The sequence below is a fragment of the Dinoponera quadriceps genome, unplaced genomic scaffold (genome assembly GCF_001313825.1).
Source record: "Dinoponera quadriceps isolate SergipeBrazil2010 unplaced genomic scaffold, ASM131382v1 scaffold424, whole genome shotgun sequence".
Classification (NCBI taxonomy): domain Eukaryota; kingdom Metazoa; phylum Arthropoda; class Insecta; order Hymenoptera; family Formicidae; genus Dinoponera; species Dinoponera quadriceps.
The window spans coordinates 833998-852747 of record NW_014554557.1 but is presented as its reverse complement, the minus strand read 5'-3'; the positions used below and the strand labels follow the sequence as shown (position 1 = coordinate 852747).

General features: G+C 49.3%; 1 protein-coding gene across 3 annotated transcripts in view; it reads left to right on the top strand.

Annotated features, from left to right (window-relative positions):
• Positions 1 to 18750, top strand: part of LOC106752074 (semaphorin-5B) — an 89460-nt gene that overhangs the window by 63236 nt on the left and 7474 nt on the right. For all 3 annotated transcript variants that reach the window (XM_014633481.1, XM_014633482.1, XM_014633480.1), the window contains 4 exons: positions 15799 to 16006; positions 16157 to 16362; positions 17011 to 17110; positions 17682 to 17881. In XM_014633481.1, coding sequence (XP_014488967.1) covers positions 15799 to 16006; positions 16157 to 16362; positions 17011 to 17110; positions 17682 to 17881 — 714 coding nt within the window. The remainder of the gene's footprint in view (positions 1 to 15798; positions 16007 to 16156; positions 16363 to 17010; positions 17111 to 17681; positions 17882 to 18750) is intronic.

The window sequence follows — 18750 nt, the reverse complement described above, 5'->3', positions numbered from 1 at the left end:
CGAGATACAACTTTATTAGCTGAGATCATTAGCATGAGTGGCTGAGGTTGATTAGTTGGTCTTTCTCTCTCTCTCTCTCATTATACCATATATAGACAATAGGAAACGTGTTTATATCTGACGTGATTTCAAAGGATTGACTCACGAACAGAAGGTCGTATGTCGAATTCATCAGTGCTTAAACGTGTTTTCCCGATAAGATATAGTATTGAATCAAGTAGATGGCGAAACTGCAGGCAAAATTTGCATACCCTAACACCTTAAAGACAACTTCTGTTAGAAATAGCAATAAATTTCTAGTCGGGAATGTGAGCATGATTTGAATACTATTGTGTAATCTGGTTAATATTTTTTGCTCTAACGTTTAAATAAATTCAAATAACTAATAAATTTAGCTGCGGTAGCAACGACATTATAGAGAAAGAAAGCGTTAAATTTAAGTAAATAATTATCGCAATACTCCTTAGTAAATTTTTACTTGGATCAAATCAAATTGATTTAATCCAAGTGTATCACCTTGTGGCTTTCTCTCTCTCTCTCTCTCTCTCCTCTCGCCTACGTGTCTCTCATTAACCGGACCGATCCGAAAAAGTCGAATCGCCGATTCACGTTACGACGCCCTCAAGACTCCGGTCGCGACGAGATCTCACCGTGGAGAGTCTGCATAAGTCGCTTGGAATATAATCGCCGGGACAAATTTCGCGACCCGGGACCCTTTCGCTTAACCTCGTCGACTCCGCCACGTTATCAGCCGTCATTTCCTGTCATTCGATGACGACGACTTACATCGGCACCGGTGACGTCGGCAGTTTGCGAGATCAAGCCGCCGGGATTGTAACGCAGAGATACCGATCTGATGGCGCACGCCACCCCCCGTAACAGATATTTTATCCTTCGGAAAGAAGGAGCGCGCAGAGAATCGGATATTTTCCGCTGTGACGTTTAAGAGTGCCTTGATTGACAAAATTATCACGGCGATAGCGTGAGATAGGACGCGAGGTCTCGCGATTTCTGCGCTCCGGCGCGCGAGCCCATTACGTACGATTAAATTACGTCGCGCGGAATCGTGTTACAGCGCGGCGGGGAAATTACGAGGACGAAATTACTTTCTGAAAATCATTACCCCGGTGCCGGTGTGTACATACATACGTACGGTATGTACGTGCCGGTGCTTAGGCAAACGCGCGACTCATTTACTCGCGGCTGGATCGGATGGCGAGCGCGCGAAACGTGCCCGCCGGTCTCGCGCTCGCGCCCGCGCTCGTTACACCGCGTTAGTGCGCTCGTTCTTGCACGAAACTGTTCGGGACGGCTCTTATATATGATACACAAATTATAGGCTCTCTCGCGGAGGCGAGACTAACGGCGCTTCCAGGGCCAGTGGGACCTTTTTTGCAATACTTTCTCTAGTCGATAAGCACCGCTTCGTTATAAGCAGGAAATGACGTGCGGTGTATTCGATATGTACGATCGACGAGAGAGAAAAGAAAAGGTAACAAATAGATAGAGACAGAAACAGAGAGAGAGAGAGAGAGAGAGACAGCGGTGTGCATATCGAGAAGTCGATATACTTATCCCCACGAAATCGTATTCGTATTCTAACGCGCTTGTCATTAATAATATTTGTACACACAACGTTTAACGAACGACGAGCGTAGCCGGGAAGGCAGCAGAAAACAGCGTTCGCCGGCTCGAACGAGAGAACCAGTTTGCGTAGGAGCCCGAGAATATAGTAGTAGTAGCAGCGGCGGCGAAATAGAGCGACCGAACTACTACCGGTTATCTCGATCGACGAGCCGAGGAACTGCGAGAGGAGACGTCGTCTCCGTGGTCCGCACGCCCTCGCGCGCTCCTCTCGCACTCCGGACGCTTCGTGCCGCGCCCGCGGCTCTTCACAGCCGCGAGCTCGGAGATATCGACGAGTATCGAAAGGATACTCGGACTACACGACTAGTTTCTCGGGACTGGTCGGTCTTATCTGCATCTCGCGATTGACAATAAGTTAAGTGGTTAACTTAACTTAAGTGGCTAATGCATAGGTACCTTCTTAGCGATACGAGAGGACGAGAGAGAGAGAGAGAGAGGGAGAAAGGAGGGGAGAGAAAGAAATGAAATGAAAAACGACGAAGTGCGGAACTCTTTCTTCATTCTTGGCTGGCCAAAGCGGCTCCTCGAGTCTCCCCGTTATTGGTATGCGTGCACGGCGAGATACGGCGACTCAATTTAATCGCCCGCCAAATGGAGAATCGCATTCGAGCTTGATTTGAGCTGACAATTATTCGGGACGATGAAATATGAAACGCCGAAGGACACCGCGAGTGTCGATACCTCTTGTCGATTGTATCTCCCAGCTCAGAATTCAACCCACGGACGATGCTTAAAACTGCACATATCTTGCAAATTATAAAACATATTTCTACCAAATATTTATCACATATGTACAGGATGTTTCATAACATGAGCCTCATAAATGAGCTTTCACGTATAAGCTTTTTATGTTATTCCTGTGTCACGAATTCATTTCTGAAATTATGCCCACATGTGGTGAAACAATCTTGCGTAGAAAATAAATGAAATTCTATATCATAGTCGCGTTTCGTGCAGAAACACGTTATATTGAGGAGACATCGGCATCACGTTGGGAATTTTCCCTGAATAGGAACAGGGCTGGGGAAGCTCTGTTTTTAACGCGTGCGCGTCGAAATTACCCCATCGTCGCGTTCAACGAGTCCAAAATCAGCGTACCGTCGTTAACGATGTAGTCGTGCACACGCGTGCACATGTGCGACGAGCAGTGAACGCCGGTCGCGAAAAATGCGGTCCACCCACGCGAGATAAACGCGAGCGTGGATACGTGCACGCGCGATACGAGTGTCGCGAGATCGGAGCCGGCTCCGATCGATCGAGCGAGGGAACGAAGGGAAGGGACGATCGATCGATCGGTCGGTCGGTCGGTCGGTCGGTCGGTCGGTGGAAAAGGGAGTACGCCCCCGTGCGCTTTCTATTAATAGAACGTCAGTTATTAGCCGCTGCCCACGCAGCCGCGTGTTCGTGCGGTTTCTAGCAAAGTGTCGAGCGCGGAAAGGTGCGCGCGAGAGGTGTCGGCGTGCGGGGTGTTCCAATATGTATTATCCGATCGTCGTCGACGGATTCTCTCGGCAATTTGCAGCCGGTGTCTCCTCGGCTTAAATGTCGAGACTCCGGTAATTGTCGAGCTGTGGGCGCGAGCACGTGCGAACCGTTTAGACCGACACGACGCGCCGTTTATTTCAGCATTAATTACTTCAGCACGTCAAACTTATTTCAAACTGACACGCGCGTTTTGATCTTCGTTTCGATCTCTCCTTTCGTTCGTACGCTTGCCTTTCGTGCTCTTTGGGAAACTTTCGAGGCGATATACGATACCGCTTCGCGCGGATATCATCGCGCTTCTTAACGCGTTCTCTCGTCTCTGCCTCTTTCTCTCTCTCTCTCTCTCTCTCTCTCGCTTTCTCTCTTTCATCGGGAAATTTCTCGCGAGGGATTATTTCTGCCGCTTCGTACTTCTCGTTTTGTCGAGATAGCGCGACGCGGCAGCGGGATGCACTCGAGGCGGGTAAAAGTTTTCGGGTTTATGCGCATGAGATTACTCGTGACAGCCGCAGGTGTTAGGAATTTCATACATGGTCGCCAACGTGGTCGTATCGTATTTACGATGTTGCTCCAAGTACGAAGTACGCGAGACATTTCCCGTATCCCCGCGTCGCCGTTTCTATCTGTCGTTTTCGCATCGATGCTGTGTGCGTGCGCGCGAGAGAGAAAGAGAGAAGAACGTTCTCCCGTGGATTTTTTGTCAGAATCTCCTCGCTTTATTAAGAAATATGGAATAGAATAGAGTAGATGTTACCTCTAGGGTCATATCTTTCTTAGAGATTTGCAGAAATGAAGTTGAATGAATGGGTTATAAAAGATTTTGGATGCCTGAGTCGAGCAACTAACAAACTATTAAGACTTATGTTATCAGCAGCAGTGTGATTACAAAATTATTATTATTATTGTTACATTATTATCTAAATTACAAAGTTGATCTAACATTGACCTTGCAACTAGATACAACGTACAGCGAGCAGAAAAGTAAGCAAGAGGACGAAATATCAAACGATAAGGACTTGAGTGACGAATCATATCGTTTTACCTATGGCTGAAAGCCTTGATATAGGTATAAAAGTAAGAGTGGAAAATATTGAGGAAGAGTTGAAGCAGTTGTGACAGTCGGAAGCAAAAGCTCTAAGCCGCAATCCACCAGAAACAATTACAATGACAATTACAATCCAGAAATTTCAGTTCGCTTGGGAGAACAATGAGAACATGTTTCTGTCTATGAGCGCACTGGATGAGACACACAAATGAGTAACGGATGATAAATTCCGCTTTAAAGACGTTACGAAGATAGAAAACCACAACGCTAAGATTTCTTGCCCGATACATAACCAGTTTCTTGAATCCGTTCAAAGTATATATATAAAACTATATATAAAAGTAAATATAAATATAGAGAGTATACATTTGATATAATATAATTTAAAATATACACGGAGTATTTTGAACTTTTCACCTCGACCGTTATTTAATACAAGAAGAAAAAAACGTAACCAAAGAATACTTAATCAGTCGATAATAAACCCGGCCGATTAATTTCTGTCACGGATTCGGGCGTGAAATGTCGGAAACGAGCGTAACCCCGAGACTACTTGCCTTTCCGGCAAGTTAGAATGACGAAACCGCGATTTCACCGCGGCCGAGATCTCGATACGGCGTCGATACGGCAATGTCGCGCGAGAGATTTTCGCGCGTATCGGCGGCAACGGGCAGGCGCGATCGCGTCGATCGCCCGTGACAAATCGTTACCGGGAGATTTATCTTGTAGCAAATAAGCAGCTTTATTTATAGGACGTCGATCGGGCAGCAACGTGTCCGGCGCGCAGGTTGTCGCGGGAGATGGAGTGCGCGCGGCACCTACCGTTACGCCTACAGGATCCCGATTTTGGCGTGTCGCGTCGGCGGCCTTGCACGCTGCGCGAACTGCGTCTTCCTTTTATCATTAACTCCGCGCAAACGCGAACATTACACTACGCTCGACGTCCGTACAAGTCGCCGATAACGGGCAACACACTTTCCGACGCGCGCGCCACGGAGGTTGCGGATGACCGGCGATATGACGACTGAATATTTATAAGACAACCCGATGGCGAGGGACCATACTAGTCGCGATATCGTGTACTTGGGTAAAATAAGGATCGGCCGGAGTTGCGACTTGTCGTCTGTACAGTTAAGACCTATCTTTACATTCCTCGGCTCTGTATGAATTCTATTTACGCGCGTTCTATAACCCGCAAGTTACCGCGTGTATTTCTTCCGGTCTCTTGGATAAAGAGAAGAAAGCACACGTGACACGTCGTTCAATTGTGAGGAAATATAATAATAGAAGCAGTAATAATGATAACGACGATAATAACTTTATCGAGATCACGAGAGGAAAGAAGAGTACATAATAGTATCATACAAAATATTTATTAGAAGTAGAAATATAATTGACTATGTGCAATGTGATATTTCCTTCGTGTAAGTAGACATTTACTTGAATGTGTTAAAACGATTGTGACGAATATTAAATTCACAATATTGCGAATAACAGGATGTATCTTTAGAAAAGATTTACTGTACAGAAAAATCGAAATTCAAAACCACTAGGTTTCCCCGATGAAAAAGAAAAAGGTATCGCGCAATTCTGGCAAATGTTCTCGAATTTAGAATCATTTTACACTACGATTCATTAAAAAATTAATATATCATTACGTTCGAGTGAGTATTTACTACATGCTATTAAAATATACTTAAAATCGATAAAAATATCGCATGATCTAAGAGGCGGGAAACAGGTAATTACGTTTACTCGGTTCCAGCGCTATTTTCCCGCGAGCCCTAATTAAGCGCCGCTGTATATATTCGAAGTGTAACGTTCGGCGGCGGGAACGAAGAAAAAGGAAAGAAGGATATCATAACATATTCTGGAGCTGGCCGTGCGTCGCTTTAAATTCACTCCGTCGTCCGAATCGGCCGGATTTAGAGCGAGGTGAAGCCGCGACGGGTGCGCGAGGTCATAACGGAGACGTGTCTCCGTCATGACCGAGGCATAATAATTACGGGTTGCGATTTTTCGAACGCGCCGTGTTTCCGAGACGGTGCTCCCGCGCACGGCCCGGCCTGGGAAGGTTGAGTGGAAGGAAAAGGCAGGGACTCGGGGGCCGGCAGGACAGGGATGGAAAGCGGAGAATGTCACAGACGGCGCCAGCGTGTCCTGTGCGTATACGCAATAGCTCTCGCTGTCCGCGAACGGTCGTATATCCGCGCGCGCCGCATGCATATGTTCCCGACGCACGCAATGCAAAATATTGCTCGCCGGCCCGTCCAGTATTACAATCTCGCCCGGTCGATTGCGCGCCGATCGATTGTAACGCGCTGAATTAACCGTTCCCCGCGGAGTACGCAGCATCTGACGCGGCGCCGAGTAAATAAAGGCTGTTCACCCGAGGCGGCGGTTACTCGTATGCGCAAAAGTACTCCAGCTGAACCACCTTTGGTGCATAATAGACGAGTCTCCCGCTATAGCTTCCGAGTCGATTCTCTCCGGGGGTAAAAAAACTTGTCTACATCCGCGCCGGAGAGGACGGGAGGAAGGAACGAAGAGAGGGGAGGTGTAACGATCGATCTCCGGTTGCAATGCCGTGCACGGCGCGACGAAATCACAGATTCGGATTCGGGATCACGAAGTGCGAGGCGCGTGCACGCACGAGAGAACGCGACTTCCACCCTTCGACTCGGCTCGTCTACACGGTGACAGAATTGATTATTTCACGGGCGCAGCGTCGCGACGCGCCGCGTCAGATGCACTCGATGTACACTCGACGTGTCCCGCATCGCGAGAGATCTCGCTATGAGGATGCTGTTGTTAACCCCCTCACGGCAGGGAGGCACGATCTGTCCGCGGGCCCTCGACAAATATTGAACGTGTGCGATTGGTAGGATTGTCATGCTGGAGCGCTCCTCCGCCGAGAGCGACGTCTCCAGCTGTCCAAATCCAATTCTGTACTTGTCCTTCGACGAGACGAGAACTCTCGCGAACGAGCTTGCGTAAGAAGGCCCACGGTTTAGCGCATTGCCAACTGCTCGAGTTGAGCTACCCCTTTCCTCGATGATCGTTGATCGATCTGGACTTTTGACGATTCCGCGCGGAAAATATGCTAGAATTAAGTAAATGCCTTAAGTAATTACATATTTTTAGGCTCTTAAATTAAGTAATATTTTTATCTGAATAATTTAGGCGCAACATTGATTTAAGTTAAATTAATAATTTAAGCAAAAATTCAGATCAAGATATTTGATTGCGCGCACAGAGAAAACGATTCAATCGGTGCGAATCTTCCGTTGGCTGGGAATCAGAACGAAAATTCGATTGCATACCGAGAGAAAGAAAGGGCTACATTCAAATAAATATATACTAAGAAGAAATGATCTTACTTGGATTAAGTAAGTATTACGTAAATGTAGCAAGAAAAAAATACACATTCAAATTACACTTGTACCGTGTATTGTACGAAACATACGGCTTTCAAAGCCTGTTGAGGCCGACGACTATAGCCGCAATAATCAAATTTATTAACGCTAAACCGCGCATTTACGCGTTTACGTCGAACGATTTCGCGAGCTCGGGGAACATAATGGAGGAAAGCCGCGATTTCCCTCTTCTTATCACCCCCGTATATGCTCGTTTCGAAATATCCCTCGGTAATATACGGCCGAGTATCCGGGGATTTTAACGCGCTCGATCGCGAACGTATTCCCAAGAGCGCGGCGAACAACACGTGGGACGTCGTCGATAACGCTCGGCCGACTTAGTAGGTGAAATAGGTGGCGTGCAGCCGGTGCGAACAGTGAGAATATCGCGTCCCACCTATGCGACGTGGGGCCCGGCGGCACGCGCAATCGTGGGCCGCGTGCGTGCCGGCCCACAGGTATTTCGCGAGCCTGCGAATACTAACAAGGTATGCGCCTCTCCGAGGAGAGGACCATCCAGGATCGCGCGGGGGGAAAAATCGCCGACGTCGGCGCGAAACGCGAGCGTGAGAAAACCGACGTCCGGCACGGCGAGACGGCCTATCTCGAATTGGTCCACCGGAGTCTCAAGCGCGGCGACACGTCTCAGCGGATTGGAAATGAAATTGAAAGGAACGAGCGCGCCGGGAGAAAGAGGGAGAGGCTGTTATTTAAAACGCTTTGATCTATGTATCTGAAATTTAAAAGCCGACCCGCCCTTCGATCCCATTCATCTCCGCAGCGACTGGCGGTACGTTTCTGGCGCGCGCCTTCTCTCTCTCTCTCTCTCTCTCTGTGGCACCCTCCAATCATGCTCTCTGCACACAAGTGCATAAGTCGAATGCGCGGGCGTGTACACGTGCGTGCATGCGTGCGTGCTGCACGCACTAGGTCCTCGCGCGCGATCGCTCCGCCGATTCGCTCGCTCGCTCGGCGCCACGATTTGCATTCCTACGTAATTCCCGTGTGCGCCAACCGTGACGTCACTGGGCCCCGAAGCTTATCGAGCACTCTCGGGGCGCTGACAGGTCTAGAGAGGCGTATCGACGGATCGGCCGTTGGTGGTCGTCGAGGGACACTAGCTCGCCTTTCCCGGATCGCGCGATAAAAAGAGGTTTATGCGCGCGCGCGCGCGGACGCGTGCGACGCCGGGCATCTGGTGCCCGCCGTAAATAATTATGTTTATCGCTAGGTCGCCTCTCCCTCTGCCCTCTCTTTCTCCGTCCACGGCGCGGGCCGATATTTCTACGGTGACATGTCGCCGGCGCGTATCTTTTTCGCCGGGCATTAGTTTAACTCCGCGTCGGCGATCGGCGATTTCGCATTCTTCGCGGCGCGCCGTGGAAAAACTCGCGCGACGCGAGCGTATCTCTTCCCCCCCCTCCCCCTCTCTCTCTCTCCCTTTCTCTATCGCTTTTTCTCTCTCGAGTTCTTCGCGAAGTCGCGGAAACCTCGCAGAATGGCCGTCAGGAGACCGTAGGAAAGGGGGTGATCGTCTCTGTGAGTCTTCCTCGTTAAGATGAAACTGGTCTCAGCTTATCTTCGATGAGGGCTGGTGGCCGGATTAAAAGCTAACACATATCCAAGCGGAAAACGCTGGAAGTTTGAATTTTTCTGCCGACCACATTATTGACTTTATGAAGGTGTCCCTTTGAGGGATGATTCTTTGTACTTTTATTTATATATGAAGCCCATTACGAAAAGCTGATAACGTTGTTATCACTACTGTAAAGTAAGATAAGATAACGATAGACTAGACAATCTTACTTATTTTATCCAAGAATGTCTGTACTAAAACTGCAGCTAAATCGGTTCGATGGTTCCCGAGATATTTTAGATACCGATTGGCGATAACAGAAAGAATCAAACATTGAGCGTTTTTTCGAGCCGCCCAGGTGGCCCCTTAAGTCTTATCCTTTCGTTGAGCGCGATACGACCGATGGGCTTCCCCATCGATCGCCGCCTCGCCACGGCACGAGCAAACATTGTGAAACGGGTGAAAGTGCCGCGGCGTTAATTAATGTAGGCCGCGTTAATGTAAATTAAGTGCTTCTCTCGGCGCAAAATTATTCTATCGGGGATGGCTGAGACATTAGGCTCGGCCGATATTTCACGAACGGGCGAAAAAAGTGGAAATTGCTTTATTATCCGGTTATTTATCACGTAATATCTCGTGCGTTTACCGCGCTCTTACCGGGTTCTCGCGGGCGATTTTATCTCGCGACGGTGTGTACACGGGCAATTAGCATTTCGTCGAATCGAGTAGCGATTTATCGACAGGCCGGTCCACAGCATCTTTAACCCGTAATCCTCGTGTCGCGTACACGTTGGAAAGTGCGCAAATTACCGCTTAAACTGCCCGGCTTTCGATCTCACCGAGGTGACGGTCACTACGCACGAGTCGAGCTGCTCCTCGACACGTTGCAAACAAATGTTAATATAATAATAATAATATTTATTTATAGGAAAGCACACTTTGGTTACAAAACAAGTAAGCTTAATTCCTATAAGAATACTAATGAAGAATGTCCAGTGGACGTTACATTGAGAAATAAATGATAAGTTAGTAGTAAAGTACAAATTAGCAAATGCAAGCAATACATAAGAAGAGAGGAGAGGGAGAGAAAATGAAAAGTATACATAATTTCAATTAATTAATGGGCCGAGCTAAAAATGGCAGTAAGCAGAATGTTTCAAACTTGGAGACGTTTCACTGAAAAAGTCCATTTTAGATAAGTACTTATTGGTTAAAACACGGTCTATTAATATTATTAAATTTAGCGTAGGAAGTCCTATGGCATTCTACATAAGACGCTGAACAACATCTATAAAATATTTTGGAAAGATCTTAGACACATATTTATTTATTATTACGTATTTATTTAGGAATAAGCAGGCCACGCGCTTGCACGTGAGGTAATAAGGAGAAAAGGGCGATTGGAACACGGGGGATTCGCGGGGGAGAAAAATCGATCGGCCGTCGAAGACGGCAAGACGGTCCTCTCGCGTTCGTTACGCCGCGTAATGAGCCGATTGCCACGAGACAACCAGCTCGAGCTGCCTCTCACAGTTTTTCTCAAGGCGCGAGGCGCGAATTACGGGGGCGCGCAACAAGGAGGATCCGCGGCGCAATGGTGCGGTCATCAGCGCACGGACGAGCATACACGGCGGGGGAGCGGGCAAACGGGTATTTGTCCACTGAGCAGGAAGTAATCTGTTTCAATGTGACCACTCGGCCAATAAACAACATACGTCGTACGTTCAAGCGTGCCTACTTACGTTGACGAGTCGCTCGCTCGTGGGACTAGACTAGCTGCCGCGCTAAGCAACGACGTGTGTCTCGCTAAAGATCATACTCCACGTCGTAGCTTTTGTTGCCGCGACGGCTTCACGGTTTTTTTTTTCTCTCCCACCTTTCTTTCTCCTTCCTCGAGAAGCCACAAGCAGCCGTATGTCCGGTGTAGATCGGATCTCGCGAGTTCAAGATACGTGCGAAACTCGACACGCGCCGCTTTCGGTACGAACCGCACATATTGACGATACCCGCGACTCGTGTCTCATTATGTTCCCGTGATCGGGGTGTTCCAGGTGTTCGAGCGACGGCACGACTGTCGTCGCGCAACGACGGACGGTAACGTCGCGAGTTTGCTTTACTATGCCCACCTACTTCACACGCGGAGCCCGTGTGTTCTAACGAGGAAATATGAGAGACGTTGATTGACGTCCGTAAAACTCCGCCGCGGCTGTTGCCGAGAAAATTGGGTCTCGCGCCAGTTCCGTCGCGCGCAAAATTCATTCCCACCAAGTCGTGATCCACCGTCGCACGCGCCGTGTCCGCGATAAAATTCGAAGGTATGCGCGTCACGACTGCCGAGCGTGACGGATTCAGAAGAAAGATACTTTTACGGGAACGTAAAAGGAACGATTTGGAATTTGCCGCAGAGAAAAGCGTTATCGCTAGTCTAACTCGCTGGTTATTTCCCGATAGGAATCGACGGTCGAAAGCGACCATCGGCTAAAAGTTCGGTGACGAGGAATGCTATCTCTGTTATCGTGACCGAGAACAAGGTAACCAGGAACAATTGGCCGGATACAAATCTCCTGCAGGAATTTCTCTCTTCTTCCAACAGAGTTTTCCCAGAGTTGGCCCCGAGACAATTGAAAATCAGTTACACGGACCGGCTTTCTTTTTCCGCGTACCACCACGGGGTGGTAAAAATCTCCGTTCGTGTAAATTGAATAGAGGCCGCACCGAAATTCCGCGGTGAGGAATGATATCTCCGTTCTCCCGTGCGGGTATCGACGGACATTGTTTCTCCCGCGAAGGAATCACGATTTCTCGGACGGTCCACTACTTCCTGGTGCAGAGCCGCACGTGATACCGCGCGTAGGCTGGTGGTGTGGACGGGCACGCGGTTTCGCCGGCTTATTAATTGGCATGCGCAACTCCGCCGTCCAGTGTCCGCGCGCTTATACTCCACTTAAATAATAATTACCTGCTGGAACTATCACGGCGGTGCCGCGACGGGCGCCCACGTAGGCGCCGTTTATGCTTCGTTGCGGGTTCCGTCGGCGTTCCTGCCGCCGTTCTCGCGCAGCCGGTGCGGCCGAGAAAAGAAAGGGTTTCGTATTGCGGAATATGGATCGGCATATACGGTGTCCCGATATTTCCCACATTTCCCTCGGTCGATCCGAAGCGCGAGTCCCGCGGACGAGCGTCGCTTCGATGGGCTTCCCCTTCGTCGCCGGAGCGCTCGAGATCGCGGCTCGAAGACGGACCTGCCGATTCGCGAACGCGACGTGAGAACGGCTAAGCTGAAACAGCCTGTATTATAAGCGCGTGCAACGGATCGAGATTATTAAGCAGCCGGCGGCTGAATGGGATAGAATTGATAGAGAAGTCTAATGAATATCGCGGGACACGCGGTCCCCCGGAGCATCGAGCGGAATGCAACACGGACGACGGTTATGCATGCACGTCGTAAGGCGCGGTGGATTGCAACTTGCAGCTCGGCAATCGGTGAATAAATTGAGTTTGTCGAATTGACAAAAGGTCCGCGTCGAGCGAGAGCGCGCAATTATCGCGCGAGTCTAACGAAATTACTGAATGTAAATTATGATCCGTCGGATTAATCGAGGCGCAGTCCCGCCGCGCGCGGCTTTCAGACGAGCTACGCCGTGCGATCGGAAAGAATTCGACCGAGGAAAGAGAGAACAAGGCGAGTGGCAGCTTATGATCGCTGGATGATTTAGTACGAATGTTTCAATTATGAATAGAGAATAATGATGTTGCGGTAACGCCGAATATTTTTGTCCGCACCCGCATGTGAATCAACCCTTGCGAGTGAGGCTAAAACTAATCTGAATTGTAATTATATACAATTTGATATTTCCTTCGCATGGGTAGACGTTTATTCGTATCGAGACAATTGTAACGAGTATTAAATTCATAATATTGGGAATGTCGGGATTTATTATTTCGGGAAATATTTACTACGGACAGAAAAGTCTGCAACTAAAACTACTCGATTGTTATCTGTAAGGAAAAGGAATATTACATAATTCTGAGAAATACCTTCTCACATATAGAACTATTTTACACTTAGTACATCCAGTAATTAATTTACTAAGTAAGGTATTACTGTATTCAAGTAAGTATTTACCACAAGAACCTGGACCTCCCTATTTGGAAAGAAACTCCTGCCGTGGCCGTTGTGTAGCCTACCGAGGGCTCGATTCTTTTTTCACTTCAACGACAGCTCCTTCGATACCATCGATACCCTCTCGGTGACATCTGGATAGTTCGCAGGCTCGATGACAGTTTCTCTCATTCGGAATTTCGTTCGTTACGGAGCGGCGGCCGGAATCGCCGGTCGCGATCGCGCGCCGCTTCCATTTACATGTATCGCGATCGTCATCGGAGCGGAGAAAAAGAAGGCGAGTGCGGTCGCCTGCGTCGCTACTTAAAGGGACATAGGCGAGTATCGAGTTATCCACCGGTTATCCGCGGTCACTCCGACCGCCGTCTGCACTTCCTGCTCGATCTACCGGTCGCGATCCTCGTCCTCCTCCTCACCGAGACGCGACAGCCGGGCCGTATCTCCACGGTGATTTTTGCAGGTCGATAATCATTTATTTATCGAGCTCCTCGCGGCGATCGGTGGCCTTCCGGTGGTCCTTCCAATTAGGCGTGCGTACGTTCGAGCACGCGGCTCTCATCGCCAGTGCGCGATGAATAAAAATGATTACGCGTCCTTCGAAAGCGGACGGATCGGGAGTCACCCTGGGAAACGTGAAATTTTTAATTCCCAGGTGAAAATCTAAGTGACTCCGCGGGTTACCGGGGAGAAATATCGAGAGCTACGCGGACTCGCGAGCGGGATCAGCGGAGCGTGGAAAAATTCCGCAGACTTTTCTCCGAAGTATCTGCACCGTCCGATTATTCCCGGCCGGCTCGAAAATGGCCCGTCCTGGCGAGGATTTCAATTCGACGAGCACGTCGTCGCGCGGGAACACACGCACCGGCCGCGATCTTTCGATGCGGCGTACAGCTCGGTGGCGAAACTCCGTACGCACTCGCGGACGTATGCGTGAGTGTACGTCGCATCGGAGTCAAGTGGGCCGTCGTGGAATGTCGTCCGAGGAGTTTTCGAGGGCTCCTCGAAGCCGCTGTCAAACCCGAGTACGCCTTCGTGACTGCCACGAGTGCTCCCGCGTGAGCTCTCGGAGCTGTAACACTCGCGCGGAAACCGAACGAACGACGCGCCCCGAGATGGAAAGTCTCGACGTCGGCTCGTGGTCGCGTGTCTCTCACACGGAAAATAATCTTCTCGCTTCCATCTCGCCGCGGAGACTCGAGCCGCCTGGAGATTCGCAGATCGCGGCGAGATCGAGCGACGAATCGGCGAATATAATCGCGAATCATCGCTCGAATACTTCTCGAGGAGAGATACCGCGATAATCCGACGGAGGTCTAACTGGCTTACGGCGACCTCATTGGACGCGATATGCGCTCGCCTCGTGCATCTCGAAGGAAACTGTCGTCCGTCGCTCGTCGTCGCTGTCACTCGTGCTGGATAACGAGCGTGTAACTTTTTTCCTAAGACCGGAGACGTAGAAAGTGACAAGTTTCACGTGAATCGCCGGGGACTTTAACGATCGTGTAACTTTTCGAATCGTGGAAATGTGAAACTTCGCCGCTCGTAAAGGGAAAAGTTCTATGATCGCCGCCCTGATGATGATTCTTTCCCCCCCGGCTTTAAAATCGAAACGTGGATCACACGTCGCCGACTACATTTCTAGCATTCCTCGTTGTCGATTATCATGCGACTTTCAACGAGGTAGAATTCTAGCGCCGACTGTTTTATGAAACTGATCCGAAGGTGCGATCGTTGTTTCTCCGAACCACTCGGAGGCCCCTCATTAACCCGCCGAAGTGCTATTCACAGCGACAATTTTCCGAGAGAGTGAGAGAGAGAGAAAGAGAAAGAGAGAGAGAGAGAGAAAAATCACGTTTCCTGACTAATAAGATTTCATCCGTCGTGGAGTACTTTGTCGAAAGATGCGGCTATGTTGATTTCAAGGATTGTCGATATCGAAAGCGCGCACATCGCGACGAAAGAGAGAGAGACAAGCGTTTATTATATTAGTCGACGATGAATTCATTGCGTCGGACATTTTAATGTTTTTACGATACTGACATCACGCTAAACAAAAAATGAAAGGAAATTCCTGTCACCGATATACCGATTTTTTTATTCCACACATAATTATATAATATGCATGCGTATTAACCATGCATATTAACCATGGTTATTGCGATTTTGCGGAAGTTCTTTGCGTGACAGCGATAAGTGAATTTGATAGAAAAACGTAGATTCACGTACTAACGACGAATACTAAGAGTAGTGATTAAAGATAATTGAATATCATAAATAAATCGAGTAAAAAAATTGATTCTGATGGTTACATAAAAGTCGACACGTATGAATTCATACGTGTACATAATTTAGGGAGAGAGAGAGAGAGAGAGAGTGAAGTCAGTGGGGCTGTTTTTAATGGGTTAATAGCGAGCCCCCTCGTCCCCGTCCCGGGCGTTTCGGGAACTCGCTTAACGATACGTGGAGAGCGCTCTGATGAAAATGTAAATAAAGGCTGTTCTTTCAGAGATAATTTGTACCGGCTGACGCTGACGTCGCTCACGAACCTGGAGCACGCTTCGTGGCCCGCGTCGGAGGACAAGGTCAACACCTGCCAGGATAAGGGCCAGAGCGTCGAGGATTGTCATAATTACGTCAAGGTGCTCGTCAGCAACGGCAAGAGTCTCTTCACCTGCGGCACTTACGCCTTCAGCCCGTGGTGCACGTGGCGAGAGGTACGTCCCGAGGAAGGAATCTGTCCGTGATCTCTCGCGAACTTCAGTCCTCCTCTTTCTCGCGTCGATCCGCACCGATGAGAGATTAGTTGATCTGCCGTCATCAGCCGAAAGTCTCGGTTGTACACGGTGATAATTGTATGCTCGCAGATCGAAAACATAACGAAGGTGACCAGCGAGATGCTCGGCGTGGCCATGTGCCCGTACTCACCACACGCGAACGTCACCGCTCTCTTTTCGAGGGGTCCTTCCGGCGGACTCTTCGCCGGCACGTCCACCGACTTCTCCGGAGCGGATAGAGCGATTTACAGGACACTGGTGTCCCCGAATCTGAGGACCCTGCAGTACGACTCCAAGTACGTGCCTCGTAGAGCTCCGCTCCTCGGCATTCCTCGGAGTGAAACCCCACTCGAAAAGTGGAGCGACCATCGAGTCATTTTCGAATTCGAGTGACTTTTCGCTCGTACGTGGAATGAATTCTTCGCTCCGAATCGTCGGGTGAATGTCCTCGCTAGGAATTTCAGCGGTGAATCTGACCTATAGTCGATGTCACGTGTATTATACCATTCTCTGAGTCAAATATTAGATAGTTTTCAGCGTTGTAAAGTATCATTATAATCTTATCATTATAATTAGAGATCACTCACGCGATTCTCAACTTATGGGTTATGTACAACAATAATTAATACAATAATAATAATTGTGCATAATCCATAAGATTGAAAATCATGTAACAGGAACACGTCAACCCCGATCTATTGAAACATTCGCTCGCACGAAGTCTCCGCTCTAAGCTTTAGTGAAGCGTACTCACTCTTACGATTTCGAGCAGCGGTATTTTCACCTCGAGCGAAGATGCCGCCACTTTTTCATTCATTTTGAGTGCGAGATTCCATTCCGAGAAATTTCAAGGATAGAAAACGAGAACGTGGCGTCGTGGCCGTTGCATCGATGAATACGATACCGCGTCTCGGTTTCCCTCAGCGGCTGCGTTCTTCTTGCAGATGGCTGAACGACCCGCAGTTCGTCGGCAGCTTCGAGACGGAGGATTACGTGTACTTTCTATTTCGCGAGACCGCCGTGGAATACATCAACTGCGGCAAGGTAAGAAGAGATCGATACCGTATAGTAATCCGCCGTGACGCGCTCTCGCGTCCTCCATCATCCGGGATACGCGCGCGCGATTGGCGATCTCGTCAGCCGTATAATTAGCCGCTTACGGTGTCGGTCGAAACGAGCGACGCGTCGAGGATTTTCCTCGCGGCGGAAAAATATCATCTCCGACGTGATCTCGGTTCTCGCGCGCGCGCGCGCGATGTTTATCATTTTCTCAGCCTATCGCCGACTCAAATTGCCGCCTAGGGTTAGCTTTAATGAAAGATTCTGCATCCGGCCGCGATCGCACCTCGATCGACGATGAAGCGCGAGGAGTCGAGCGCGCTCGGCTTCCCCCCGACGCGATAGATTAATTTACCATCCAGCGACGCGCTCGATGCGGTGATTTACGAGAAGGAGCGCGCGAACACGTGGAAGTTACGTCTCCGAGAGGGGACTTCCTCCCGTCGATTTTAACCCGACACACCCGGGCCCGACTTTTGCACCGTCGCCTATCGTCTCGGCCGTTGTAGCGCCTCGGCGCCGAGACGACGTGTGTAATCATGCATCGCGCTTGCAGAGAATATACTCGAGGATAGCGAGGGTCTGCAAGCATGACCGCGGTGGACAGATCATGATGAAGGAGGCATGGACGACGTTCAGGAAGGCCCGTTTGAATTGCTCGATACCCGGCGAATTCCCGTTCTATTACGACGAGATCCAAGGCGCGGTCTATCATCCGGAGGAGGGGGTCATCTACGCGACCTTCACGACTCCCATGTGAGTACTCCCCGTTCTCGCGGATTCGGACGCATTCGCCGGCGCATTAATTATCGTCTTTGTGTCTTTATGCCTGTCTCTATGTCTGCACAACACCACAGGGGGATACGAGAGACGGTAAATGCCACGTTGTTTATACGATCCGCCGGTCTGTCTGTCATGTCGATGATCGTTCTCATCACCCTCGATCGCGTTATCGATCGTAATTTGCCACGCGTTTCGCGTACACGGAAAGAGGATGCTCGGTTTCCGCGACTGAACAGGGACCAAACGAATACTCGGTTGAAGAACATGAGGAATGATATATCCTGTAACCGTGACTGAGCACATACGTGTGAACGTATCTTTAGATCTATGATGAAATTCGGTTGAGACGACTGAGAGCAATTGACTTCAGAAGTCTCCTACAGGGCAAAGCTTCCCGATCGGAACCTTTCAGTTATTCCCTGGAGTTCTATTGTGTTTTCTAGGAAAAACGGAACTATCCCGACCGGGATCCGTTCCTAACAGTTCCGCGATAGGCGCCCGCGGCTATCGATAATGTCATTTTCCCCTATACGGAAAAAGAGAATTCAGTTCCCGCGACAGAATAGGGACCGGATGAAAAACTCAACGACAGGAGACGACCGAAAACAATCGACCGAGCAGAAACTTCCCACAGATATCTTTCCGTTTTTCGCAATCCAATTTTCATCCTGCTCCTCGGGCAACGGAAAATTCAGTTACAACAACGGAACGGAATTTTCCCCGTGCAGCACGGAAGCGTGAAAAGTGAAAATTCCGAATGTTTCCAAATTTGTCAACGAGTTCATAAGTTCACGTCAGAAGAGAAAATTCATTACCAATTCCCGAGGGGGGGAGGGGGGGGG